Source organism: Halichoerus grypus, chromosome 3, assembly GCF_964656455.1.
Source record: "Halichoerus grypus chromosome 3, mHalGry1.hap1.1, whole genome shotgun sequence".
NCBI classification, from domain to species: domain Eukaryota; kingdom Metazoa; phylum Chordata; class Mammalia; order Carnivora; family Phocidae; genus Halichoerus; species Halichoerus grypus.
The window spans coordinates 122,549,836-122,573,700 of record NC_135714.1 but is presented as its reverse complement, the minus strand read 5'-3'; the positions used below and the strand labels follow the sequence as shown (position 1 = coordinate 122,573,700).

Sequence of the window (23,865 nt, the reverse complement as noted above, 5' to 3'; positions counted from 1 at the left end):
GGAAAAAAACCACAACATTGGACAAAAATAGCACGTAAGTCAGAAGGGGAGTAATGTGAGAGAATGAAGACAATGATTAACTTCAGATTTTGTTAAGCAAGCACTTCAACAGTAACCACTAAAAGAGAAGAAGTGTATAATTTCTGTACCATCAAAAAGGAAAAAATTAACTTATTAGTCTCCATAACTTTGTTAATTGTGATTTATGAAACAATATTAAGTAACAGACTTTACTAAATTTAAATTAAACATACTAATAAAATTTCCCCAAAGGAAACATGAGTCTGTGGGTTTACAAAAGGTGAGCTGATTGCGTTTATAGAATGAGATTTCACTTACCTTACGTGGTGGTGTGGATTTCCCAGAATCTAAGTCTAGATCCAGGTATTCCACTTGTTTGTCTCCTTTGGGCTTGACCATAGGACTGCTTCTTCCATCAAGACTATTACTGCCAAAAAGATTCTAAAAATGGTGATACAACAAAATCAACTGTTGGACATCCATGAGACATACTGCTTATCTTGTTTATCATCTATTAAAGCCAAAATATTTATTTCAAGAGGATATGGCTTAAAACAATGTCTGCTTAGAAAGTTAAGTAACCTTTGAGGATTGGAGGAAAATAAGTAATATTAATAAAATTAGTTACAACTTAGCTTAGAGCAAGTTAAATGCAGTTTCAAAAGTCAAACTTGGTTCAAACTAAGACTAAGACATGAAGCTACAGTTAGTTGTGATAGGACCACCTGAACATTATTAAAATGGTATCTTTACACAATTATATCTTTAAACTAACAGATCCTTTCACTCCTTGCTTTCTAATTAAAATTTTTAGTAAGTTCTATGTTTTATTTAAAGGCTTTCATGTTGGGCACTTGGTGGGCTCAGTCAGTTGAGCAATCGACTCTGGGTTTAGGCTCAGGTCATGATCTTAGGATCATGCGGTCGGCTCTGTGCTCAGTGGGGAGTCTGCTTGAGTCTCCCTCTCCCTCTGGCCCTCCTCCTGCTTGCACTTTCTCTCTCTCTCTCAAATAAATAAATAAGTAAATCTTAAAAAAAAAAAGCTCTCACACTGAAATTAGTTTATAATATGTATGTTAACTAAAGGCTATGAACAATTACTCCACTGGCAAAATTTGTTTTGTTTCAACCATCTGGAATTTTTACCACTTCATTTCTTCTGTCTTCTCTTTAGCCTTATCTCTTCCGTCCTAATAGGAATTGTACCATAGAAGGGCTACTTTCTAAAAAAAGATAAAGGAAAAAGGAAGATAGAGGATGGCAATAAATGATAAAAACAAAAAAGCCTGAGGCAGAAAAATGTAAAAGCAACAGGCTATTAGGAACCTGAAGATCAATGCTGAATAAGAAGGAAAGGATGACATGAATTTATGCCCCTGCACATATATCCTCTACGCTAATTACAACAGTCCTTCTAAACGTGTGCCAACAAATGCCTTGTTTCCCTGCCTTGCTGCTTTTAACCTCACCCAGAAATGTTCTGGACTTCTCATAGGCAAGACTATATACATATTCATTAGCAGCTTCCATCCTTGTGTCTTCTATCACGTACATATGAATATTCACATATTATCTCATACTTCTGAAGAAAACTGTAATGATGTAATATACTTAAAATTTATACTTATTATAATGAACAAAACAATTTGGAAACTGCATAAACCTGGTTCTGTTCTTTTTTTTTAAGAGAGAGAGATAGAGTGTAGGCGTGCATACCAGCAGGGGTGGGGTGGAGGGAGAGGGAGAGAGAATCTTAAGCAGGCTCCACGCCCAGTGCACAGCCCCAGGCAGGGCTTGATCTCAGGACCCTGAGTTCATCACCTGAGCCAAAATCAAGAGCTGGACACTTGACCAACTAAGCTACCCACACACCCCCTGTTGATTCTTTTATATTGCTACTCCTTTTCTTTTAGTTCGAGTTAAACAGAGTAAACTGTGATTTAGGGAAAGGAAATTGCTAGAAATTAAATACTGAATTTATCTCCTCATTTGAAGCAGGGCTGCTGATAGCCCGTGTGAAACATTTCTGTGAATTAGAAAAAGGTGTTCCTGCCTGTAGGGCTACACAGCTCTGTCCAGGCCCACGGCCTGGTGAGCAGGACACAGTCTGAACTGCACGTGCCCACAAAGGCAATACTCTGCAGTCTACCGGACATATTACATACTGTACACAGCGTATTAATGCAGCGAGCAAGCTGCATGACTGAATGTGAGGGCTCTATCTGTAGGAACAGATTTTTAAACCAAGTTTACCAACTACTACTGATAAAACATTAAAAAAATATTGAAAATAACATCTAGGGCACAAAAAAATGTAAGCAAGTTTTGCTGCTCAATTAGTACAAATAGCTATTTCCCTCTCTTTTGTTCCTAATTCATAAAGAAACTGAAATTTTTTTTTCTGAATGACTCCATATTTCATTCTCACATAAAAAATCAGGCAGAAGTGTGTGTGTGTGTGTGTGTGTGTGTAAAATTTTGTATTCAAATGTGACTCGTGAGAGAACCCAAACCTGGAATTCCCCTAATTGGAAATGCCTAGCGTTGTTCATGGTATTGCAAGGCTAAGAAAGGAACCTATGAGTTCATATGATGTACATTTTAATTTAAACTCAAGTTGTTCCTAAAGAGAATTTCTCAGAATTGCTGGTTAAACTGTTTTCTGTCTAGTTATTATTAGAATTGGAAATTTTTTCATCTTTAAGTATTGTTAAAATTTGTGTCCCTGCAAGGTAGTCCATTTACTCTTGATCTAATCTCAACTAGGAACAACCTGTCCCTGCGTTCTAGTCTTTAAACCAGTGTTTTCCCAAAACAGTTTAGAAAAACCCTAAGATTCTAGGAGTTATCATAAATGTTCTATGATTTAAAAAAAAAAAAAACAGTAGTGCTTTGATTTTCTAAAATTCTTTTTAAAGTACGGGCAATTGTTGAACGTATTTTTGTTGTCATTGTTATATAACAGTATTTATGTCTTTAGTAGTGAGGTACGGTCACCCAAATTTCAAGTGTCATTTTAAGGGTTCACTTCACGAATGCCTGACTTTGGATCTCTGTAAATTAATAGGCCAGCATCATGGTTTCATTAAACACTGCCTGCTCTATGATCACCAGGATGGTAAATGTATCATGCTTTGAAACTTCAATGTACAGAATTTAATCTTCATTGTAGGCATAAGCCAGATTTGATCTGATCCTGTCTCAACTTCTCCAAGACAATTTTTTTTACTGACTTCATCAGTCCAAGCATAATGAGATCTTGTGAATTTCTATGGTATTCCATTAATGTACTAACTTCCAAGAGGTATGGAAAACATTGGTGTAACTATCATGTTCTTTTCTAAGGAAGAGTTGTCTGGACTATGATGAACTCTTATAGCTAGCAGCATGAGGAAATGGAAATGGTGGCTGGCTTTTCTATTGTGAATGGGGGGGGGGTGGATATTTTTACTGGGAACATTTTTGCTTATTTCTAACACTTAGGACTGAAGTACTTTAGAAAATCATTAGCTGGCAGGCAAAAGGACCTTTCTGGCTTAATGATATAAGGGATAAAAGAAAATTTTATTTTCTTAATTTCCTTTGACTTTCTGATTGTAATGTTTTTCTTTCTCATCTTTTCCCTTCACCTAACACTAACTTGTGACAAATCACATTTCCAAACTTGCCTATTACATGTCCTTTCCAAGATTTTTATGGTAATTTATTACTTTGGGCAAAAGGAAACTCTTTTAGTATCTCAGAAAATAATTACTTTTGTAATAAAAAAAATCCATTCAACCACCTAAAGATAAAAATTGATAACAATATGTACTCTGATATTGCACTGAGGATTTATGTAGACTTTTACCAGTCTATTTACTATAATGAGAAAAAAATAAGTTAATAAAAATAATAAAACGCCACTTATCAAGTTGAAAAATCTTGAATGCAAAAGCAGAAACCAATTAATAAAAATTGCTCTGCCTTAAAAAATTAGTGAAAGCATTATTGATATAGCTAGTTTGTATTCTAATCCAGGGCTGATATAAATATTTTAAATTATCTTATTCATTTTGAACAATGTATAAATTTGATATTTCAAAGTTAATTAGTTTAAGCACCACATCAAGCTTTTCAAATCACCTAATTTTTGTGAGGAACCTGTTTTTGCCTAAAGTACATTAAAGAAGTAAAACAAATTTGTTGATAGAGATTCTATTTTGAATCTCTAGAGTATTGCTTTAAAGTAAATAAAGTCACTAAAATGTTACCCATTCCAAATTTTGGTATCACATGCTTGCTTATCCTGGCAGATACTACCTGGTTGTGCCCTAACATCTGCCTTTCCCTCTCCCACATGAATGGGTTTTTAGCCAGGCCCACTGTCCCTCAGAACAAAGGATGTTTCCCAGCCCCTTTTGTGTCTATGTGGCCACACAGTGTGTATGGCAGTTTCTGGGAACCTTCTTTATAAGGCAGCTAGGCTTTCCTCTATTCTGCAGCTTTAGAATGTGAATTGCTGGTGCAGCACCCCTTGTTCTAGGAGCATGTGAACCACACCCAGAAGATGGCGGATAGGAGAACTGGAAGGGGTCAGAGTCCCCGAGGACTTTGTAAAACAGGGCTGCCACAACAATCCTGGCTTGCCTCTCTGGACTCTTATATGAGAAAGAAATAAATGTCTGTTTAAAGTCATTGTTAATTTGTTTATCTTTTGTTACTTGGAGGTGAACCTAATCATAACTGATATACTCATCTACTAAAATACAAGTAACAGAGCAAGCACTGAACCTGATTTGAGGGAAAACAAAAGCAAAATATTATTTCAACATTAAAATAGCTTGTATTCTTAAATAGCTGCAGTATTTTCTAGCAACTATGTAACTTCTGGAGAACACAGCCTTGCTACAATTATCAAATGCTTGTGCCTTATGGTAATACAGCCAATCTGAAACAAATCAGGTTTGTAACAGGTCTGTAATCTAAGCCACATCTAAGGGTATATTATTGAAAGATTATCAAAAGGCCTCCTATATAAGATCATTTCACTCTAAGAGTGCCATAAAGTGGGCCTGGAGAACTGCATTATGAAATACTTCCAGTATATTTTCTTGGATAGTTTCAAAAATCAAATATATCTTAGAAGAAATATAACTATAAAATTTTTATGATTTTTAACTAATTTTTATCTACTTTATAGATGCTGATATTACACACTGATGCTTTATTGGTTTTAAACTTTACAACATTATTATTTAAAAAGCATTTTAAAAAAATTGTCTTCTATCCTTTTTCCTTAAGTATATAAAGGTAAGATTTAGAGACTGGAAGAAATGTCCTGGCGTGCAGGACTTGGAAGGGCTGCTTGGAAAGACAGAAGTGAAGATGCAGACATTACGTACTGAGTCCTCGCTGGACAGGTTTGGGTTCATGGGAACGTAATTCTCTTCACTGTCGTGGGAGTCGCTGCTTGAAGTTGTGCTATGCACTGAATCCGGTCGGGGAGACAAGGGAAACCTAGAGGAGCTAATTACAGAAACTACTATTACAAACCTAAACCTGAACAACAGTTTCTAAAATCACTTCCAAAATAAAAATGAGTGATAGTTTATATTCTTTCAGAAATATTCACTAAAGTTTACAATCATTTATTGTATACATTTATTTTAATACAACTTACTGCATACATTCAAATGCACACCTAATGTTTATAGCTATATAGTAAAAAGTATATCTTCAGGCATCAAATTCCTTGTGTAGAACAAAAAAAGTATTGCCAGTGATTTGGGGGATAAGTAGAAAGTCACAGATATGAAAAGGAATATTGAAGAGTTCCTAGTTAAAAAAACTAGCTATATGAACACATAAAACACAAACACATATTTAATGCAGGTTTGTAACTTCACATATTCACAAAAATCTTGATTAAATAACCCCCACAAGAAACTGCCGTATTTTCCAGATCAGTGGGTCTCAGAAATTTCTAGCCTCATGAACCATTTACACCCTTAAAAATTATTGAGAACCCCAAGGAACTTTGTTTATTTGGGTTATACCTATTTACCATATTACAAATAATAGAACATTTCTTAAAAACACAAGAGTAATAGTCCAGGATGGTGGAGGAGTAGGAGACCTTAGTCTGGTCTGGTCCCAGGAATTCAGCTAGATAGCTATCAAATCATTCTGAACACCTGTGAACTCAACCAGAGATCTAAGAAAAGAACAGCTGCAACTCCACAAATAGAAAAGTGACCACTTTCTGCAAGAATGACAAGACAGAAAAATTCACCTCAAAAGCAAATAAGAGGCAGTACCGACTGCCAGGGACCTAATCGGTATGGACATAAGTAAGACGTTGGAACTAGAGTTCAGAATAATGATTATAAAGATAATAGCTAGGCTTGAAAAAAGCATAGAAGACACTAGAGAATCCCTTTCTGGAGAAATAAAAGAACTAAAATCAAACCAAGTCGAAATAAAAAAGCTATTAATGAGATGCAATAAAAAATGGAGGCTCTAACTGCTAGGATAAATGAGGCAGAAGAGAGAATTAGTGATATAGAAGACCAAATGATGGAGAATAAGGAAGGCGAGAAAAAGAGAGAGAAACACTACTGGATCACAAGGGGAAAATTCGAGAGATAAGAGATACCATAAAGTGAAACAGTATTAGAATAACTGGGATCCCAGAAGAAGACAAAAAAAAAAAAAAGAGAGAGAGAGAGAAAGAGAGAGACAGAAGGTATATTGGAGCAAATCATAGCTGAGAACTTCCCTCATCTGTGGAAGGAAACAGGCATTCAAGTCCAGGAGGCACAGACAACCCCCCTCAAAGTCAATAAAAATAGGTCAAAACCTCAACATATAATAGTGAAACATGCAAATCTCACAAGGAGAAAATCCTGAAAGCTGCTCAGGACAAGAGGTCTATAACCTACAAGGGTAGAAACATTAGACTGGCAGCAGACCTATCCATAGAGACCTGGCAGGCCAGAAAGGACTGGCATGATATATTCAGTGTGCTAAATGAGAAAAACATACAGCCAAGAATACTTTATCCAGCAAGGATGTCATTCAAAATAGAAAGAGAGATAAAAAGCTTCCAGGAGAAACAGAAACTAAAAGAATTTCTAATCACTAAACCAGCCTGGCAAGAAATATTATAGGGGATCCTGTAAACAAAGAGACAGCCCAAAAGTAACATAAACCAGAAAGGAACAGAAACAATATACAGAAACAGTAACTTCACAGGTAATACAATGGCACTAAATTCATCTCTCCATAGTTACTCTGAATGTAAATGGGCTAAATACCCCAATCAAAAGACAAAGGGTATCAGATTGGATAAAAAGGCAAGACCCGGGGATATGCTGTCTGCAAGAGACTCGTTTTAGACCTAAAGACACCTCCAGATTGAAAGTGAGGGGGTGGAAAACCATTTATCATGCTAATGGACATCAAAAGAAAGCTGGGGTGGCAATCCTTATATCAGACAAATTAGGTTTTAAACCAAAGACTGTAATAAGAGATGAGGAAGGACACTGCATCATACTTAATGGGTCTATCCAACAAGAAGATCTAACAATTTTAAGTATCTATGCCCCTAACATGGGAGCAGCCAATTAATAACAAAATCAAAGAAACACATCGACAATAATACAATAATAGTAGGGGACTTTAACACCCTCCTCACCGAAATGGACAGATCATTTAAGCAAAAGATCAACAAGGAAATAAAGGCTTTAAATGACACACTGGACCAGATGGACTTCACAGATATACTCAGAAAATTCCATCCCAAAGCAACAGAATACATATTCTTCTCTACTGCACACAGAACATTCTCCAGAATAGATCACATTCTGGGTCACAAATCAGGTCTCAACCGGAACCAAAAGATTGGGATCATTCCCTGCATATTTTCAGACTACAATGCTTTGAAAGTTGAACTCAATCACAAGAGGAAATCTGGAAAGAACTCAAAACATGGAGGCTAAAGAGCATCCTACTAAAGAATGAATGAGTCAACCAGGACATTAAAGAAGAATTAAAAAAATTCATGGAAACAAATGAAAATGAAAACACGACTGTTCAAAATCTTTGGGATTCAACAAAGGCAGTCCTAAGAGGGAAGTATACAGCAATACAAGCCTTCCCCAAAAACACAAAGTCTCAAATCACAACCTAACCTTAAACCTAAAGGAGCTGGAGAAAGAACAGCAAATAAAGCCTAAACCCAGCAGGAGAAGAGAAATAATAAAGATCAGAGCAGAAATCAATGAAATAGAAACCAAAAGAACAGTAGAACAGATCAATGAAACTAGAAGCTGGTTTTTTGAAAGAATTAATAAAATTGATAAATCCCTGGCCAGACTTATCAAAAGAAAAGAGAAAGTACCCAAATAAATACAATCATGAATGAAAGAGGAGAGATCACAACCAACACCAAAGAACTACAAACAATTATAAGAACATATTATGAGCAACTATATGCCAGCAAATTAGGCAATCTGGAAGAAATGGATGCATTCCTAGAGATGTATAAACTATCAAAACTGAACCAGGAAGAAATAGAAAACCTGAACAGACCCATAACCAGCAAGGAAATTGAAACAGTAATCAAAAATCTCCCAACAAAAAAGAGCCCAGGGCCAGATGGCTTCCCAGGGGAATTCTACCAAAAATTGAAAGAAGAATTAATACCTATTCTGAAACTGTTCCAAAAAATCGAAACGGAAGGAAAACTTCCAAACTCTTTTTACGAAGCCAGCATTACCTTGATCCCAAAACCAGACAAAGACCCCACCAAAAAGAATTACAGACCAATATCCCTGATGAATATGGATGCAAAAATTCTCACCAAGATACTAGCCAATAGGATCCAACAGTACATTAAAAGAATTATTCACCATGACCAAGTGGGATTTATTCCTGGGCTGCAGGTTGGTTCAACATCTGCAAATTAATCTACGTGATACACCACATTAATAAAAGAAAGGACAAGAACCATATGATCCTCTCAGTAGATGCAGAAAAAGCATTTGACAAAGTACAGCATCCTTTCTTGATTAAAACTCTTCACAGTGTAGGGATAGAGGGAACATACCTCAATATCATAGAAGCCATCTATGAAAAGCCCAGAGTAAATATCATTCTCAATGGGGAAAACTGAGAGCTTTCCCCCTAAGGTCAGAAACATGACAGGCATGTCACCCCTCACCAATTTTTTATTCAACACAGTACTAGAAGTCCTAGCCTCAGCAATCAGACAACAAAAAGAAATAAAAGGCATCCAAATTGGCAAAGAAGTCAAACTCTCACTCTTTGCAGATGACGTGATACTCTATGTGAAAAACCCAAAAGACCCCACCCCAAAATTGCTAGAATTCATACAGGAATTCAAGTGGCAGGATATAAAATCAATGCCCAGAAATCAGTTGCATTTCTATACACTAACAATGAGACAGAAGAAAGAGAGATTAAGGAGTCGATACCATTTACAATTGCACCAAAACCGTAAGATACCTAGGAATAAATCTAACCAAAGAGGCAAAGAATCTGTATTCAGAAAACTATAGATCACTCATTTAAGAAATTGAGGAAGACACAAAGAAATGGAAAAACATTGCAAGTTTATGGATTAGAAGAACAAATATTGTTAAAATGTCTGTGCTACCTAGAGCAATTCATTGTAATCCCTATCAAAATGCCATCAACTTTTTTCACAGAGCTGGAACAAATAATCCTAAAATTTGTATGGAACCAGAAAAGACCCTGAATAGCCAAAGGAATGTTGAAAAAAAACCCCAAAGCTGGTGGCATCAAAATTCTGGACTTCAAGCTCTATTACAAAGCTATATTCATCAAAACAGTATGGTACTGGTACAAAAACAGACACACAGATCAATGGAACAGAATAGAGAACCCGGAAATAGACCCTCAACTCTATGGTCAGCTGATCTTCGACAAAGCATGAAAGAATATCCAGTAGAAAAAAGATGGTCTCTTCAACAAATGGTGTTGGGAAAATTGCACAGCCACATGCAGAAGAATGAAACTGGACCATTTCCTTTCATCATACATAAAAATAGACTCAAAATGGATGAAAGACCTAAATGTGAAACAGGAATCCATCAAAATCCTAGAGAAGAACATAGGCAGAAACCTCTGTGACCTTGGCCGCAGCAACTTCTTGCTAGACACGTCTCCAAAGGCCAGAGAAACAAAGGCAAAAATGAACTATTGGGACTTCATCAAGATAAAAAGATTTTGCACAGCAAAGGAAACAGTTGACAAAACCGAAAGACAACTGACAGAATGTGAGAAGGTATTTGCAAATGCCTTATCAGATAAAGGGCTAGTATCCAAAATCTATAAAGAACTTATCAAACTCAACACCCAAAGAACAAATCATCCAATTAAGAAATGGGCAGAAGGCATGAACAGCCATTTCTGCAAAGAAGACATCCAAATGGCAACCGACACATGAAAAAATGCTCAACATCACTCGGCATCAGGGAAATACAAATCAAAACCTCAATAAGATACCACCTCACACCAGTCAGAATGGCTAAAATTAACAAGTCAGGAAACGACAGATGTTGGCGAGGATGCGGAGAAAGGGGAACCCTCTTACACTGTTGGTGGGAATGCAAGCTGGTGCAGCTACTCTGGAAAACAGTATGGAGGTTCCTCAAAAAGTTGAAAATAGAACTACCCTACGACCCAGCAATTGCACTAGTAGGTATTTAACCCCAAAGATACAAATGGAGTGATCCAAAAGGGCACATGCACCCCAGTGTTTATAGCAGCAATGTCCACAACAGCCAAACTATGGAAAGAGCCCAGATGTCCATCCACAGATGAATGGATAAAGAAGATGTGATATATATATACACACAATGGAATACTACTCGGCATTCAAAAAAATGAAATCTTGCCATTTCCAGTGGCAAGGATGGAACTAGAGGGTATTATGCTAAGCTAAATAAGTCAATCAGAGAAAGACAATTATCATATGATCTCACTCATATGTGGAATTTAAGAAACAAAACAGAGGATCATAGGGGAAGGGAAGAAAAAATAAAACAAGATGAAATCAGAGAGGGAGACAAACCATAAGAGAATTTTAATCATAGGAAACAAACTGAGGGTTGCTGGAGGGGAGGGGGGTGGGGGGATGGGGTAACTGCGTGGTAGATATTAAGGAGGGCACATGATGTAATGAGCACTGGTTATTATATAAGACTGATGAATCACTGACCTCTACCTCTGAAACTGGTAATACATTATATGTTAACTAATTGAATTTAAAAAATAGACTTATACATAAAAACAAACAAAAAACAAAAAACAAAAAACAAAAAAGCATTCACTTTAGAAATTACACAAATTTTTTTTGTGTACACAAATACACAAATATTTTCTATTTATTACCTGTCCCAGGGATATGATCAAACACTATGTAGCCTCTGGAAAAGTCCAGCAAATACTCATGAGACAAAGAGAATGGAAAAGGCAAAAGCCATCTTAGCATCTTAATGAAAACAGTTTTGACCTCACAGAACCCGAAAAGGAGGGGCTTCCCAGACCATACTTTGGGAACCACTGTTCCAGGTATTTTCCATTATAGTGAACAATCAAGGTACATATTTTAAACAAAGACTTACTCTCGAGCAAAACTCCTAGTGATGGGAGATCTAACTGGGGCTTGTAGCTCTTCCCATTCTGGCAAAGGTTTTATTTCTAAAGGCGCTGGCTTGGCTGAAATGAAAAAGAGAAAAAGAGGCTTCAGTATACAGAAATTTGGAAAACAAAACAAGATCCTCACTCTCTCTACTTATACGTTACAGCCAGAGTACATCTAAGACCAGCTGGTTTCACACATGAAACCAGCTTCATGGATGTTACGTGATTTGCCCAAGGTTACACAGCTAAATAATGAGTGACAAAAGCTAAATCCAATAATGTTTCATGGTTGTTGACTCAAAAGTCTAAAGCTCTATTACAACACGTTGCTTCTTAATTTAATATTTTATGAAAATAAACTAAACGAGAAGAAAGGGTAATGTGACCCAATTCCTTTAGTTACTTAATGTATACCTTTCATTATTTCCTTATTTCCTTTTTTTAAAAACTAATTTTATCCCCAAGTATGGAGCTTTAATTTCTATGTAAAAACATTTCTACTCTTCAACACTGAAGCATCAGTTATACAACTATATATATAATATGATGTATAGAAAGCATTAAACACCAAACTTTGCTAAAATCAAAAACTGAAAAAAGAATTGACCAAATCTTTTAAACTAATTCAAGCCCAATCTGAAAACAAATAAAAGAAAGCAATAATAACATTTTAAGACTCAAACTCAGCTCTGAGAGAAGGCCATTATTAAAAATTACCTCAAATTTTTAGCTTATTTAGCCAACAATATCCTTTATCAAATTAAATAATAATAAACACTAATATTCTTATTGACTTGATTTATAAGTGGTCTTTGCTTATGTACCTCATTATTACAACAGAGAATTACCACGCTAGTAAATACCACAGAGCTCTCAGCCCTTAAGGTCAAGAATGAAACATTTTTCAGAAATAAATTAAATGAACAAAAGAAATAAAACTATATGTTAATATTAATTATATTTTAGGAGACTATTTAAACATACTGGGTAAATATTTTGGTTACGTTTCATCCTGCCACTCCAAAGAAAAAAATTTCATTTTTCTAGGTTTCCTTCTTCTAGTCTTTGTCCATATATGGACATACTTTTACTCAACTCATACTTTTAATCAACTATGTTATAATTACCATCAAACTATAAAATAGTTGGTCATTTTAAAGGACTATGCAGATTCACTGGGGCTTGTAAGTATTTTTGTCTATTCAAAACAAAAAACTCAATGTGATTTTCTGAAGACTAGATTAAGTCTGAGTTTAAATCTTGCTCACCTATACACTTAAAATAGACAAGCACAGAATATTGTGCTTAGTGAACATATTTCTTTAATTCTTATGTTTCACTTTTTTGAAACTCAAAGGCTAATGGCAGTTTAAGCTGTCAAATTCTAAGTAATGGCATAAAATAATCCATGGGAAGTGATTCTTTATTTTGTCTCAGAACAGAATATATACCACATTCTATATAAATAAAGAAGGCATTTGGAACTCACAAGTAGCTCACAAGCTTAATGAAAACAATGTATGGATGTCCAAAAGGTTAAGAGAATAATGCAAAAGGACAAGACTAAATATCATGTATTATCAAATTTATCATGCTGCTATTCACGGCATAACAAGTAGACTTGGGTCTATGGAAAGCCACAATGGGAAGACACACATTATGGGAAGCATTCACTTTAGAAATAATGTGCTAGGAAGCTTTATTTACAACATCAGTAGTACTTAAGGCTCTTCTCTTTTACTTTTTAAGAAAAAACCATCACAAAATAAATAAATTCCCAATGCCCCATCCAGCATGCGGTGCTAAAGTACATACCCTTTCTTCTTGTAGCAAAGTCACCTATGGTTTGTGAATCAGTTCGCTCTAAACCATGGGGTTTGGGTCTTAAAATTTTAGGACTTTGACCTAATTGGTAAAAAGAAGACTCTCTTAATATGTTATTTTTTAATTGGAAAAATGGATTCTGTAAAAAAGCAACAGAGCCCTGAGCAGAAATGTTACATCTCAAAGCATAAACAAAAGTTTGTTTGTGGAAAATATTTCAATCTTGCTACATATAATTCATGCTCAGTACAATGGAAAGGAAGACGCTTCATGCAACAGTGTGACAAGCCAAGTGTTATAAAAGATGGTAAGGTTTTAGTGGGATAACCAGACTGGTTAGTGGTTATCTTTATTTGGGGGAAGGGAGGAAAGACATGTGCCATGTTAGTTATTCTTCTAACATGACTTAGAAAACTGGATCAAATAAAAAATTATAAAATACCTCAGTCAGACCTCAAAGTACATCTTTTCTTTGAAGTCTGATAAGAAAGTACCAAGGCCTTCTTTCCTAGAATATTACTTTCTTAATTTAATGGAGGTATTTAAACAACCTTAATCTGATTACTCTTTGACCTCCTGTCCAAAAGCCCTTCTAGAGAAGCAGGCTGACGCTACAATGTCTGCTAATCCAAGATCAAAACCAAGACCACTGATGTTTCCCCTGGATACTGGTAGTTGCTCGGGGACATCATTTTGCAAGGATTAGAGGTCTTGATTCTGGAACTGCTGGTTGTCTAGCTTCCATGTAAGTATTTGAAAACATAAATTCAGTTGCCCTCATTTTCTTTTCGTTTACTCTCTGCCACATACAAGTGCTGCTGAAAGGCCCTATGAAAAGTACAGGGTTAACATTCAGCAGTGGCCTCACTTTTTCCCATAGGAAGCCTGGAGGCCAGAGTAGCAGTATCATTTAAATCAGTAATTTAAGCTGCTCTTTTCTCAATGGAACCAAATTTTCATCTTTTTTTGGCATTTACAAAAGTGAGTCAACATCTATTAGATGGCAAAATTAAGAATTTGCTGATTAAGTGCCAATATCTAGTACCTTATCTACCGAAGGTTAAAAGTTTCTTAAAATAGGAAATCTCCAGGTTATAAAACGTGAGAATTCTCTAATGAACCAATTTTCTAAGTTAGGCAATTAATACATTGAGTTGGTTCAGAAATGAGGCAGGTCTAGTTTAAAATGTGAGTGATAAGATTTGGGGCTGTAATCCTACCCCTAATGCTGAATACCTATCCAGGGCCCACACTGGCAGGGCACTTTCCTAAAAACAACAGAGGAGGGCAGCTTTTTATCAACTCCCCAAAACAATGTACTTCCCTTCAAAAAAAGTAAGAGGCAGAGGGTAAGGGTTACCACAGAAAAATAGATTTATTTTACAGCTAAAAGGCTTTTACACATCAAATCCAGCTTCTTCATTTTATGGATGAGATACCCCTGAAGAACGAAAGAGGTTACGTGACTTGCTTGGGTAACAACATTACAGAGGCCAAATGAAGGCTTCCCCTAGCCTCGCACCTGTTGGTGTATGCTCCTGTGCTGTCCACACTGTTTCACCTCTCGATCCTTTTGGGCAATCGAAAATCCGAGGAAACCAGTGTTTAGACGTCAGTTTTGAACTGGTCAGTTCAGTTCGGGATCTTGTACCTACTCGAATGCCACAGGTACCTGATCTGTGAGTGACGTGAAGTTTAATAATTGCTTTTCTCCTCCTTTTCTCAAAGACCCACTAGCTTCATTAGCTCTGGGCCTCCTCCTGATTTGTCACTGGGCTTCTCCCCCAGAGGTCACCCTCCACATTTCTCAACTTTTCACCTGTGTTTGTGGTTAAACACTCAAGGTCCTGTGACTGCTAACTCGACCTGCCTGCGATCTAGTTCCATTCTTCCCATGTCTGACAGCTCCCCGCAGTGATCCTTCTACTACCTGACCGTGAACGGATCATCTCTTCTCCAAACCAATTCCATCTGTTAAGCACTGTCAAGGGCACTCCTTGGTTTTCCTAATAGAAAAATATTGTACCAGGTGAGGTTTTTAAAGTGTTTTTATAAAATTTATATGTATTTTCCACTCCATGCAAAGCTCAAGGTTGATTTGGGGACCAAAGTCGCAATGTGGAAGTGTGGCACTGAATCGTACTGAGTCACTTAGACATTTTGTTAGCTTTATCTCTTTATATCCCTCCAAACTCAATTTGACATTGATGTTCCTGACAGAAATGAAAGTCATACCCAAATGATGGCTCAGTACTACTTATGAGAGGAAGGTGAAAAAAGGTCCAAGATATTAGTACGCCTGTCTTGGCCCTGTCTTCTCTACTGTCTACTGGCAAATATTTGAATGTTTTCCTGATTGTTGAAGAAAAGGGTGAAAATAAAGAGTAAGAAATAAGGATAATAAAGTAAAAGCAAAAATAAACCAACTCTGGAGATACACTGGTTCTCAAATTCTGAGAGGAAACAGAGTAACTCATTCGAGGCTCAACTTTTAAATCCACAGCAGATTACAATTTGGCTTTAGCTAGACTACCTTTGAACAAAGAAAACAGTATTATTTCATTTAGAGCGCACTGATTACTGGTGAAATTCCTTCGGTGCTTTAACCCTTATGGGGGGTCAATCTCTGGATCATGTGACTTGCTCTGTAATTTGGAGTACAAGTTGACAGATCTTCATCCCTGGTTCAGATCTTCTTCTGGAGATCGTAACCTACACATTTACACAACCACCCCATATGACTGTTCTGCAGGCATTCCCACTACATGTTCAAAAGGCAATTTGTCCTTTGAGTCACCACAGACCTGCTTTGTTTCCTCTACCAGTTGCCATTGCAGATCTCTTACAAGAAGTCATTCTAAATTCTACTTTCCCTCTAATCTTTATTTTATAAATTTTAATTTGTATTTATAATGACAATATAACAGTCTGTTTTCATTTACCTAAGAAAATAAAAAATCTGCAAGTCTGAAGTCTTTTCTTAAGACCTTCCTGTTTTTAATATGTTCCTCACTTACCTGGTTTGTTTTTCTGAAAGTCATGAGCTGACACTGTATGGCTAAATAACCTCCACCTAATACTCCAGATGTCTTCAAAACTTTAAAAATCACTGTAAGTCCCCAAGTTGAGGGACCAAATAAGAGCCAGGAAAGGGGCTCTGCTATGCCTTTCCTCATTTGATCATTTCTAAACCAAGGCTTTAAGAACGCTGGATTTGGAAAACCGAGCAAAGCACTCTCTGAGGAAGATGCTGAAAAAATGTGACTTTTGTAACATTTTACATTAGAGAATACAGTCCTTTTTCCTAGCGTATCCTTAAATTTTAGCATGAGCTTTCTAGGGGCCAACCTGATTATGTTACTTGTCTGCATAAAACCCTTTAATGGTGTACTCAGAATAAAGCCCAAACTCATTAGCATGGACTGTGACACCCTCAGGATCAGGCACCTGCAAGGCATTTGGCATTTCTTCCTCCATTCATACTTTGCTCCCCTCCTCCCTCCCTATCTTATTCCCTCCCTCCCACTCACAACCCAGCCAGTCCCATCTGCCCTCTTTTAAAGGATCTGGGTATACTGTTTATTCTGACTAAAAGATCTTCTGCCATCGCCCCCTCCTCTACCATCATTTAATTGCCATTCACCCTCTCAGACTTTCCTCAGGGGAGCTTAGATAACAGTGCCAAAAGCTTACCTCAACCACAGCCCCTTCCACGCCAATTATGATAATGTGTTTACTTTTCTACATCCTCCACTAGACAGTGAACTTCTTCAGGGAAGCCACCTTTTCTTCCTGTGTTTGCAGACCCAAGGCCTAGCAAAGGTTATATCCTATAATTGGTAGGCATTTAAATCTATGTTGATGAACTGCTGTTCTCTTAAAGCTGGTAGTGTTTAATCTGATCAATATCATAATTTTTTGTTGGTCTTTTAAGTAGGAAAAAAAGAGCAACTGAATGTTGTTTAAGAAGTTGATCAACCCAAATACGGTCAAAGCAGTCACATGAGGTCATGTTTCAAATAAGCAGATGCAATCTTTTTTGCAAAGTCCATACACTATCAAGTATTATTTTCATAGGTACTGCTTACATAAATTCAACACAAAGTGGAAAATTTATTTTCTGTTTTACTACAGGTTTAACTCAGCCTAAATTATTTACTCTTCCACAGTTTTATAGATTATACTATTTCCATTAGATATCTCAAAAATCAAGAAAGAAGAAAGATAATTCACAACATTATTATCCTCTGATAATTCCAAAAACTAATCCAGGTCACTTTTACACTTGTTTTAATGGTCTGACTGTATGAAGAATGTAATAATGATACTTATATATTGGAAGGTAAAGACTATTTAGGAGAAACAATCTGCATGTAAAGGCTATGCTATAAAAATGCACTCCATTCTTTTTTTTTAAGTTTTTATTTATTTAAGTAATCTCCACACCCAACATGGGGCTTGAGATCAAGAGTCACATGCTCTTCCGACTAAGCCAGCCAGGCACCCTAAAAATGTACTCCATTTGCATTTCCTTTAAACTGTAACACCAAACCAAAATTAATTCAAACTTAACACTTGTTTATTAAAATCTAGTTATATTTCCTAGTGTCATTCATCTCCCAAACATTTATTATAGTATAAAAGAAAAAGCATGTTAATTTAAAAAAAATGGAAATAAAAAGCATGTTAATTTTTTTTTTTTTAAGATTTTATTTATTTATTTGAGAGAGAGAGAGAGCACAAGAGGGGGGAGCAGGAGAGGGAGAAGCAGACTCCCCGCTGAGCAGGGAGCCCGATGCGGGACTCGATCCCGGGACTCCAGGATCATGACCTGAGCCGAAGGCAGACACTTAACGACTGAGCCACCCAGGCGCCCAAAAGCATGTTAATTTTTAATCATATTCAAAAACTTCAGACGATCTCTTGAAAAAACGTCTAGAGCAAATATGTCAACTGTGTCAAAAAGACCCATCTAGGGAAGCTCATCCGGACTGGTCTTTTGGATGCTCCCTATACTGAAGTGAAGATGCATACCTGAAGATACTTTAATCCGACTAATGTACAAAAATACCAGAAGTAAACTTGCACTGCTTTTTCAAAATCAATACAATAACTAATGGTCAGAACTACTGCAGAAAGCCATGGTTGGACAAAGCCAAACAAAACAAAGTATAAAGATAGTGTCTGAGGCTCAAATGGCTGCCACATCATGTTAGGAGACTGGATGGGGGTAGGGGGCCTAGATCAGCACAGTGGTTAAATACAGGAGATTCAGGTAATGACTTACTTTAAGAGAAGCCACGATAGATAGCTTACAGAAGTTTCCAAAACTTTATAAACTTGCTTTTCAATTAAAATGTAACTTTCAGTTGAAACAATCAAAACATAATTTTTCCTGCTTTTACAATGACTCCTCTGCTTTCCTATATTTAGTACAATATATGTAAATTATGCTTTTCTCCTCTATTAATATACACAAAACTTGGTTTGTAACAAATCCTATCGTGACAGAAATAGTAGGGGTGAAAATATAGCTACCATAAGTTGGGTGATGGGCAAAAGGGTCCATGAAAATACATTAAACGTAAGTGTTTAGAACATCTATGCATTTCTGAAGCTTCAGTTACTCAGAAGTATTCGAAAAACTTATCTGTACTACTAACTACAGCAGCTGACATCTATAAATGGGGGTATAAACAAGATTAGAATGTCACTCATTTATTGTAGACTCTTCCAAAGAAGACAATCACAGAAATCGGTTACACTGGGTACTGAACTAGTTATATGGGGCCCTGAAACTAATCAAGCCATATTTGATAGAATCAGGTTTGCTAATTATGAGGTACAGTTAATAAGAGATACTGGAATAGATTGAGTCATGTATCTGATGTCACAAAATTTGAAAGTAAAACAGACTCATCTGATGCTATGCATGTGAAGAATTTCATGACCAAATAAGACATTTGTTTTACAGTTTAAGTTTTTATTTTTATTTATTTTAAAGATATATTTATTTATTTTAGCAAGAGAGAGTGAGCGAGCATGTGGGGGGGAGCTGGTGGTAGTGGAGAGGCAGAGGGAGAGGGAGAGAGAATCCCAGGCAGACTCCATGCTGAGTGTGGAACCAGACATGGGGCTCGATCCCACGGTCCTGAGATCATGACCCGAGCCAAAATCAAGAGTCAGATACTTAACCGACTGAGCCACCCAGGTGCCCCTACAATTTAAGTTTTTAAATATAAACTGCTCCAAGGTCTGAATTTGGGTTTTCAATGTGTTGTTCTTGAATAGTTATAACTTCCTAAAGTGAGTTGATAAAGTTTGCTAAGTTAAATAGTCTCTCATGCTTTCTCTTTTGAATCATATTTATTTAAAAAGTAGAACAGTACTAAAAGAAAAGCAAAACCATTTTTTTTATTACTATGATTTTAGTAACCTCCCCTGTTTTGCTAAACCTAGTCTCCCTGATTTTGCCAAAAACGATGTATTTTATTCCGGGTGCTTTCTCAGTTCATTTTGTACCTAAGCATAAATACCAAATAAACCACCTGGACAGCTCAGGATTGTCTCTCAACAGTTCACTTAATTTTTAAAAGCCTGAACACAACCTCCAGAAGTAACCAAGAACCTACTTTGTTCTGTTCTACTGTAAAGTCATTTTAGGTTGGTTTAGAGAACTAGGGCAACTAACCGCTACCATACTAGAATATATAGTACTTTCACTATATATACATAGGGAGGTATAATTATACATATATGTAATATAAATGATATATAGTACACATGCCATATTATTATGATATATACATAAGATGATATATATCATAATATGAGGTACATGAGCTCTGTCAGACCTAGGGAATACTAAAAGCATATCATTACGATCTTAAAACTTTTCTAACATATAAATAGGGATCTTTTCTGATTCTTCATTATGCTTACCATGTGTAATCACTAACTGAAATATACCGGGAATTTTCGAATTGTGTTCTGCAGAGCCTGAGGAAAGGAAGAGGCAGGCAGAGAAGTACAGTAGGTAGGACTAGGCGCTTTGTACACTTACCCTAACAATACCACTTCTACATTTATGTAGGACTTCCAGATAAAAAACTTACATTTGGGGTTAAAAAGTAGAGATCTGATGGGGCACCTGGGTGGCTCAGCTGGTTAAGCGTCATGATCTAACGGGTCATGAGATCGAGCCCTGCATGGGGCTCTGCGCTCAGCGGGGGAATCTGCTTGAAGATTCTCTTCCTCTGCCCCTCCCCCATTCGTGCTCACATGCTCGTTCCCTCTCCAAAATAAATAAATAAATCTTAAAAAAAAAAAAGTAGAGATTTGCTGCTCACACAAAGTAATAAGAACCAGTTTAGCATTAAAAATGAGTATTTCAATATTTCGAAGAGTTCATGACACTTGGACCTTAATCCTTCAGCAACCTGTGAACTCAATTATAAATCTATGCATGTTCAAACATACTTTTGCATTTTGTATGCAAAGAAAATGACTAATAATGCCTAAATAGATTTAAAGACAAATGAGGACAAAGAGAAGCAAAAGGAAAAGTTGTCAAATAAAAAGCCTGTGATGCTCACACCCTTTCTAAGATAACCACCCCTGATTATAGCCCTGCTGCTGGGGCTCTGTGGGTGGCCGTGGGTGTTACGCATGACTATCCTTCCAGCTGTCAGACCAAAGGTGGGCAGCTGACCAGTGGCAGCCAATCTACTGGCTGGCCTACAATCCATCCTACGGCCTGGTGTGAAAAGACAAATAAGAGAAATCAAATTCTCTGTGAGCACTCTACAGTGAGTGAACAATGATGGAGGCAGCAGATGCAGAAGCTGCACGCATGTAGAAAGGAGCCAGGAGGCAGAAGTGAGGCCACAAAGGGGCGTTGTAGGCCACAGCTCCTGGAAGGCAGAAACCATGTAGAGGATCCAGGGCAGGAAAACAAGAAAAGAGGGAAAGAATGTGAGACAGAACAAAGCAGATACAAAGACTTCCCACAGGACAGAAATGCAGACAGCAGGACAAAGTGACGGTCCCCTGAGAGTGCTTCTGTTCCCAGTAACTTTTCTCATTTCAGCACAGGACCGGCCTTACTTACTTACTTAAAGGCAAAACAAAACAAAACAAAACTCATTTTCTTCAGATACTCTGAGTGAGTCTCAGACTCTGTTCCCCACAACTGGAACTTAATCAGAAAAATAGTAATGATCTAAAAACCCAGGTTAATGAGAAATTTACACAGATATTACATGCCCTTAAAAAGCTGTGTACAGCACAGGAGACTTCAAATGTGCTGAATTCCCCAGAAATGGTGCCAACTCATCACACAGCCAATATACTAACTTATTTGGTTGTCAAGATTAAATCACACTAACAGCATGCTGCAACACAGCTAGATGTCTGGGTTTTAACCACTCAAACCCCAAATTTAAAAACCTGGGTATGTATTACCAGTTTGGAGTTTCTTTTATACTGAATTCTTATCAAACCATGCTACCCTAGAATTCAGTGTTACTTATGAAGGCCAGTATGAAAGAACAGACTAGAAGCATTTATACCCCAGCAAAGGCAGAATCATTTTTAAAGAAGCTGTTATACGGACAGACTGGAAAGACCGTACAAGCAGCCTCACTGTTCTTAAAGAATTACGTCAAATGCACTAATAACCTCTAGTCTGAGTTGATATTATATTATATACTCTGGAGAAGAGGTTACAAACCAGCAGCCAAAGACCACAGCTAGCCTGTAGAAGGGTGTGGTCTGTCTGCGGTGTTTTTTGGTTTTTGTTTTTAAATTACACTAGCTGATCAAATTCAAAAATCAAAAGATAATACATGTAAGAGATGAAATTTCTGGCTTCTCTTGACACATCAGATGATTTGCCCATATGGGCCCACGTTATTTTCACATAAGTGAACAAAGGATTATAGCCAACGAGCAGTTAGTTACTCCATTTAGAATGGGCAAGTGCGTTCCAGTTTCTCATTTTCTCCTGTTGCTTGCCAAACCTTGTGAGTAATTTTTAGTTTGTAACCTCTGCTCTAGAGACAGGAGACAGAAACCTCACCCGGGCATCAACATATAACAATTATTAATCTACAAATAGCAATATCACACTTAAAACAAGTTGATAACTAAGGTAATATGAAATACTTCAGCATTTCTAGTCCCAATAGCATTTGGGATTTCATGACAGTTAAGTGCAGCTCTAAGCTGGCAGATCTAAACTGGCACCCCCCCTGCCCCAACCCTTTCACTATGCCATGCTCTCCTTACCTTTTCTGTCAGGCTTGAGGTTCCTATCCACGGGGGGTGGTTCACAGTCTGCAACAGGAACTGGCCTTCGGGGAGGGGTCTTTGGGCTGGACCGGAAGCCCATATGAGCAGGAGGAGGAACTTGCATTCCAAATGAAGAAAAATCAAATGTTCCCGGAGTCATTGGCACATAATTTGCTTCCTGAACTGGTTCCGTAAAACTGCTGGAATGTTGTCGTGGAGGAGAATTGGGATTCATTGGGACGTAATTTTCATCCAGTTCTTCACTTGATACGCTTCCCACTGTCAATATATTTTTGATTTTCTAAAACACACATACATTTCTTTTAATAAACAGAAACTATTATCAAACAGGGAAACACAACTGTAAGTCACACCTATTCATACGGAGCTGAGGGGACTTGTATTTCGTGATCTCATTTAGTCTCAGGGCACTGTGTGTGAAGATCCTGAGTGAAACACACTTGATGACGCCAAGGTCAATTATACTTACAAAGTGGTTATGGAAGCCTTCAAGTGAACTAGATCTGTCACTTGGAAATGTTCGTGGAATATCATAGCAGTCTTGAGAACTAGCATCTAAAACAGAAAACAAACGATCAGCATTTCTTCCCACCTGTGCCAGTTCTCAGAATGGTCTGTTCTCTCTCTTTACACACCTGTGTGCAGGTATGCGTGCACACACACAGGTTTTTTAAAAAGATGCTCACAGAATAATATCCCGAATGGGCACATTAAATCACTAGAAAATGCAGACACTCACTAATATGCTGACCAGTACCAGCATTTGACTACGACAATGAATGAATGTCTAAGCCCAGGATGAGATGGGTTATTTAAAGATGGAGAAAAGAAATACTTTTCTTTTCTCAGCTGCTGCACCACCTTGGTCCTAACTTATATCTCAGTAACCTTTAATCAGATTACAGAGCCACTTCATAAAGAGAATCAGAAATTGGTAGTGAATGGCTAAAGTCAAGTCTCCCTATTATTACTCGTCGCGATGCATTAAATCTTTATTTTCTTTAGGACAGGTGGGTAACTCTACCACAACATACA

At 37.1% G+C, this 23,865-nt stretch overlaps 1 protein-coding gene across 2 annotated transcripts in view; it reads right to left on the bottom strand.

Moving 5' to 3' along the window:
- GAB1 (GRB2 associated binding protein 1) overlaps positions 1-23,865 on the bottom strand; it is a 123,650-nt gene that overhangs the window by 6,624 nt on the left and 93,161 nt on the right. Inside the window, exons 5-10 of one of the 2 annotated variants that reach the window (XM_036068986.2) lie at positions 23,300-23,385; positions 22,807-23,110; positions 13,510-13,599; positions 11,676-11,769; positions 5,406-5,529; positions 340-462 (exon numbers count right to left, since the gene is read on the bottom strand). In XM_036068986.2, the coding sequence (XP_035924879.1) occupies positions 340-462; positions 5,406-5,529; positions 11,676-11,769; positions 13,510-13,599; positions 22,807-23,110; positions 23,300-23,385 (821 nt within the window). The remainder of the gene's footprint in view (positions 1-339; positions 463-5,405; positions 5,530-11,675; positions 11,770-13,509; positions 13,600-22,806; positions 23,111-23,299; positions 23,386-23,865) is intronic. The other variant, XM_036068988.2, reaches the window with a different exon arrangement.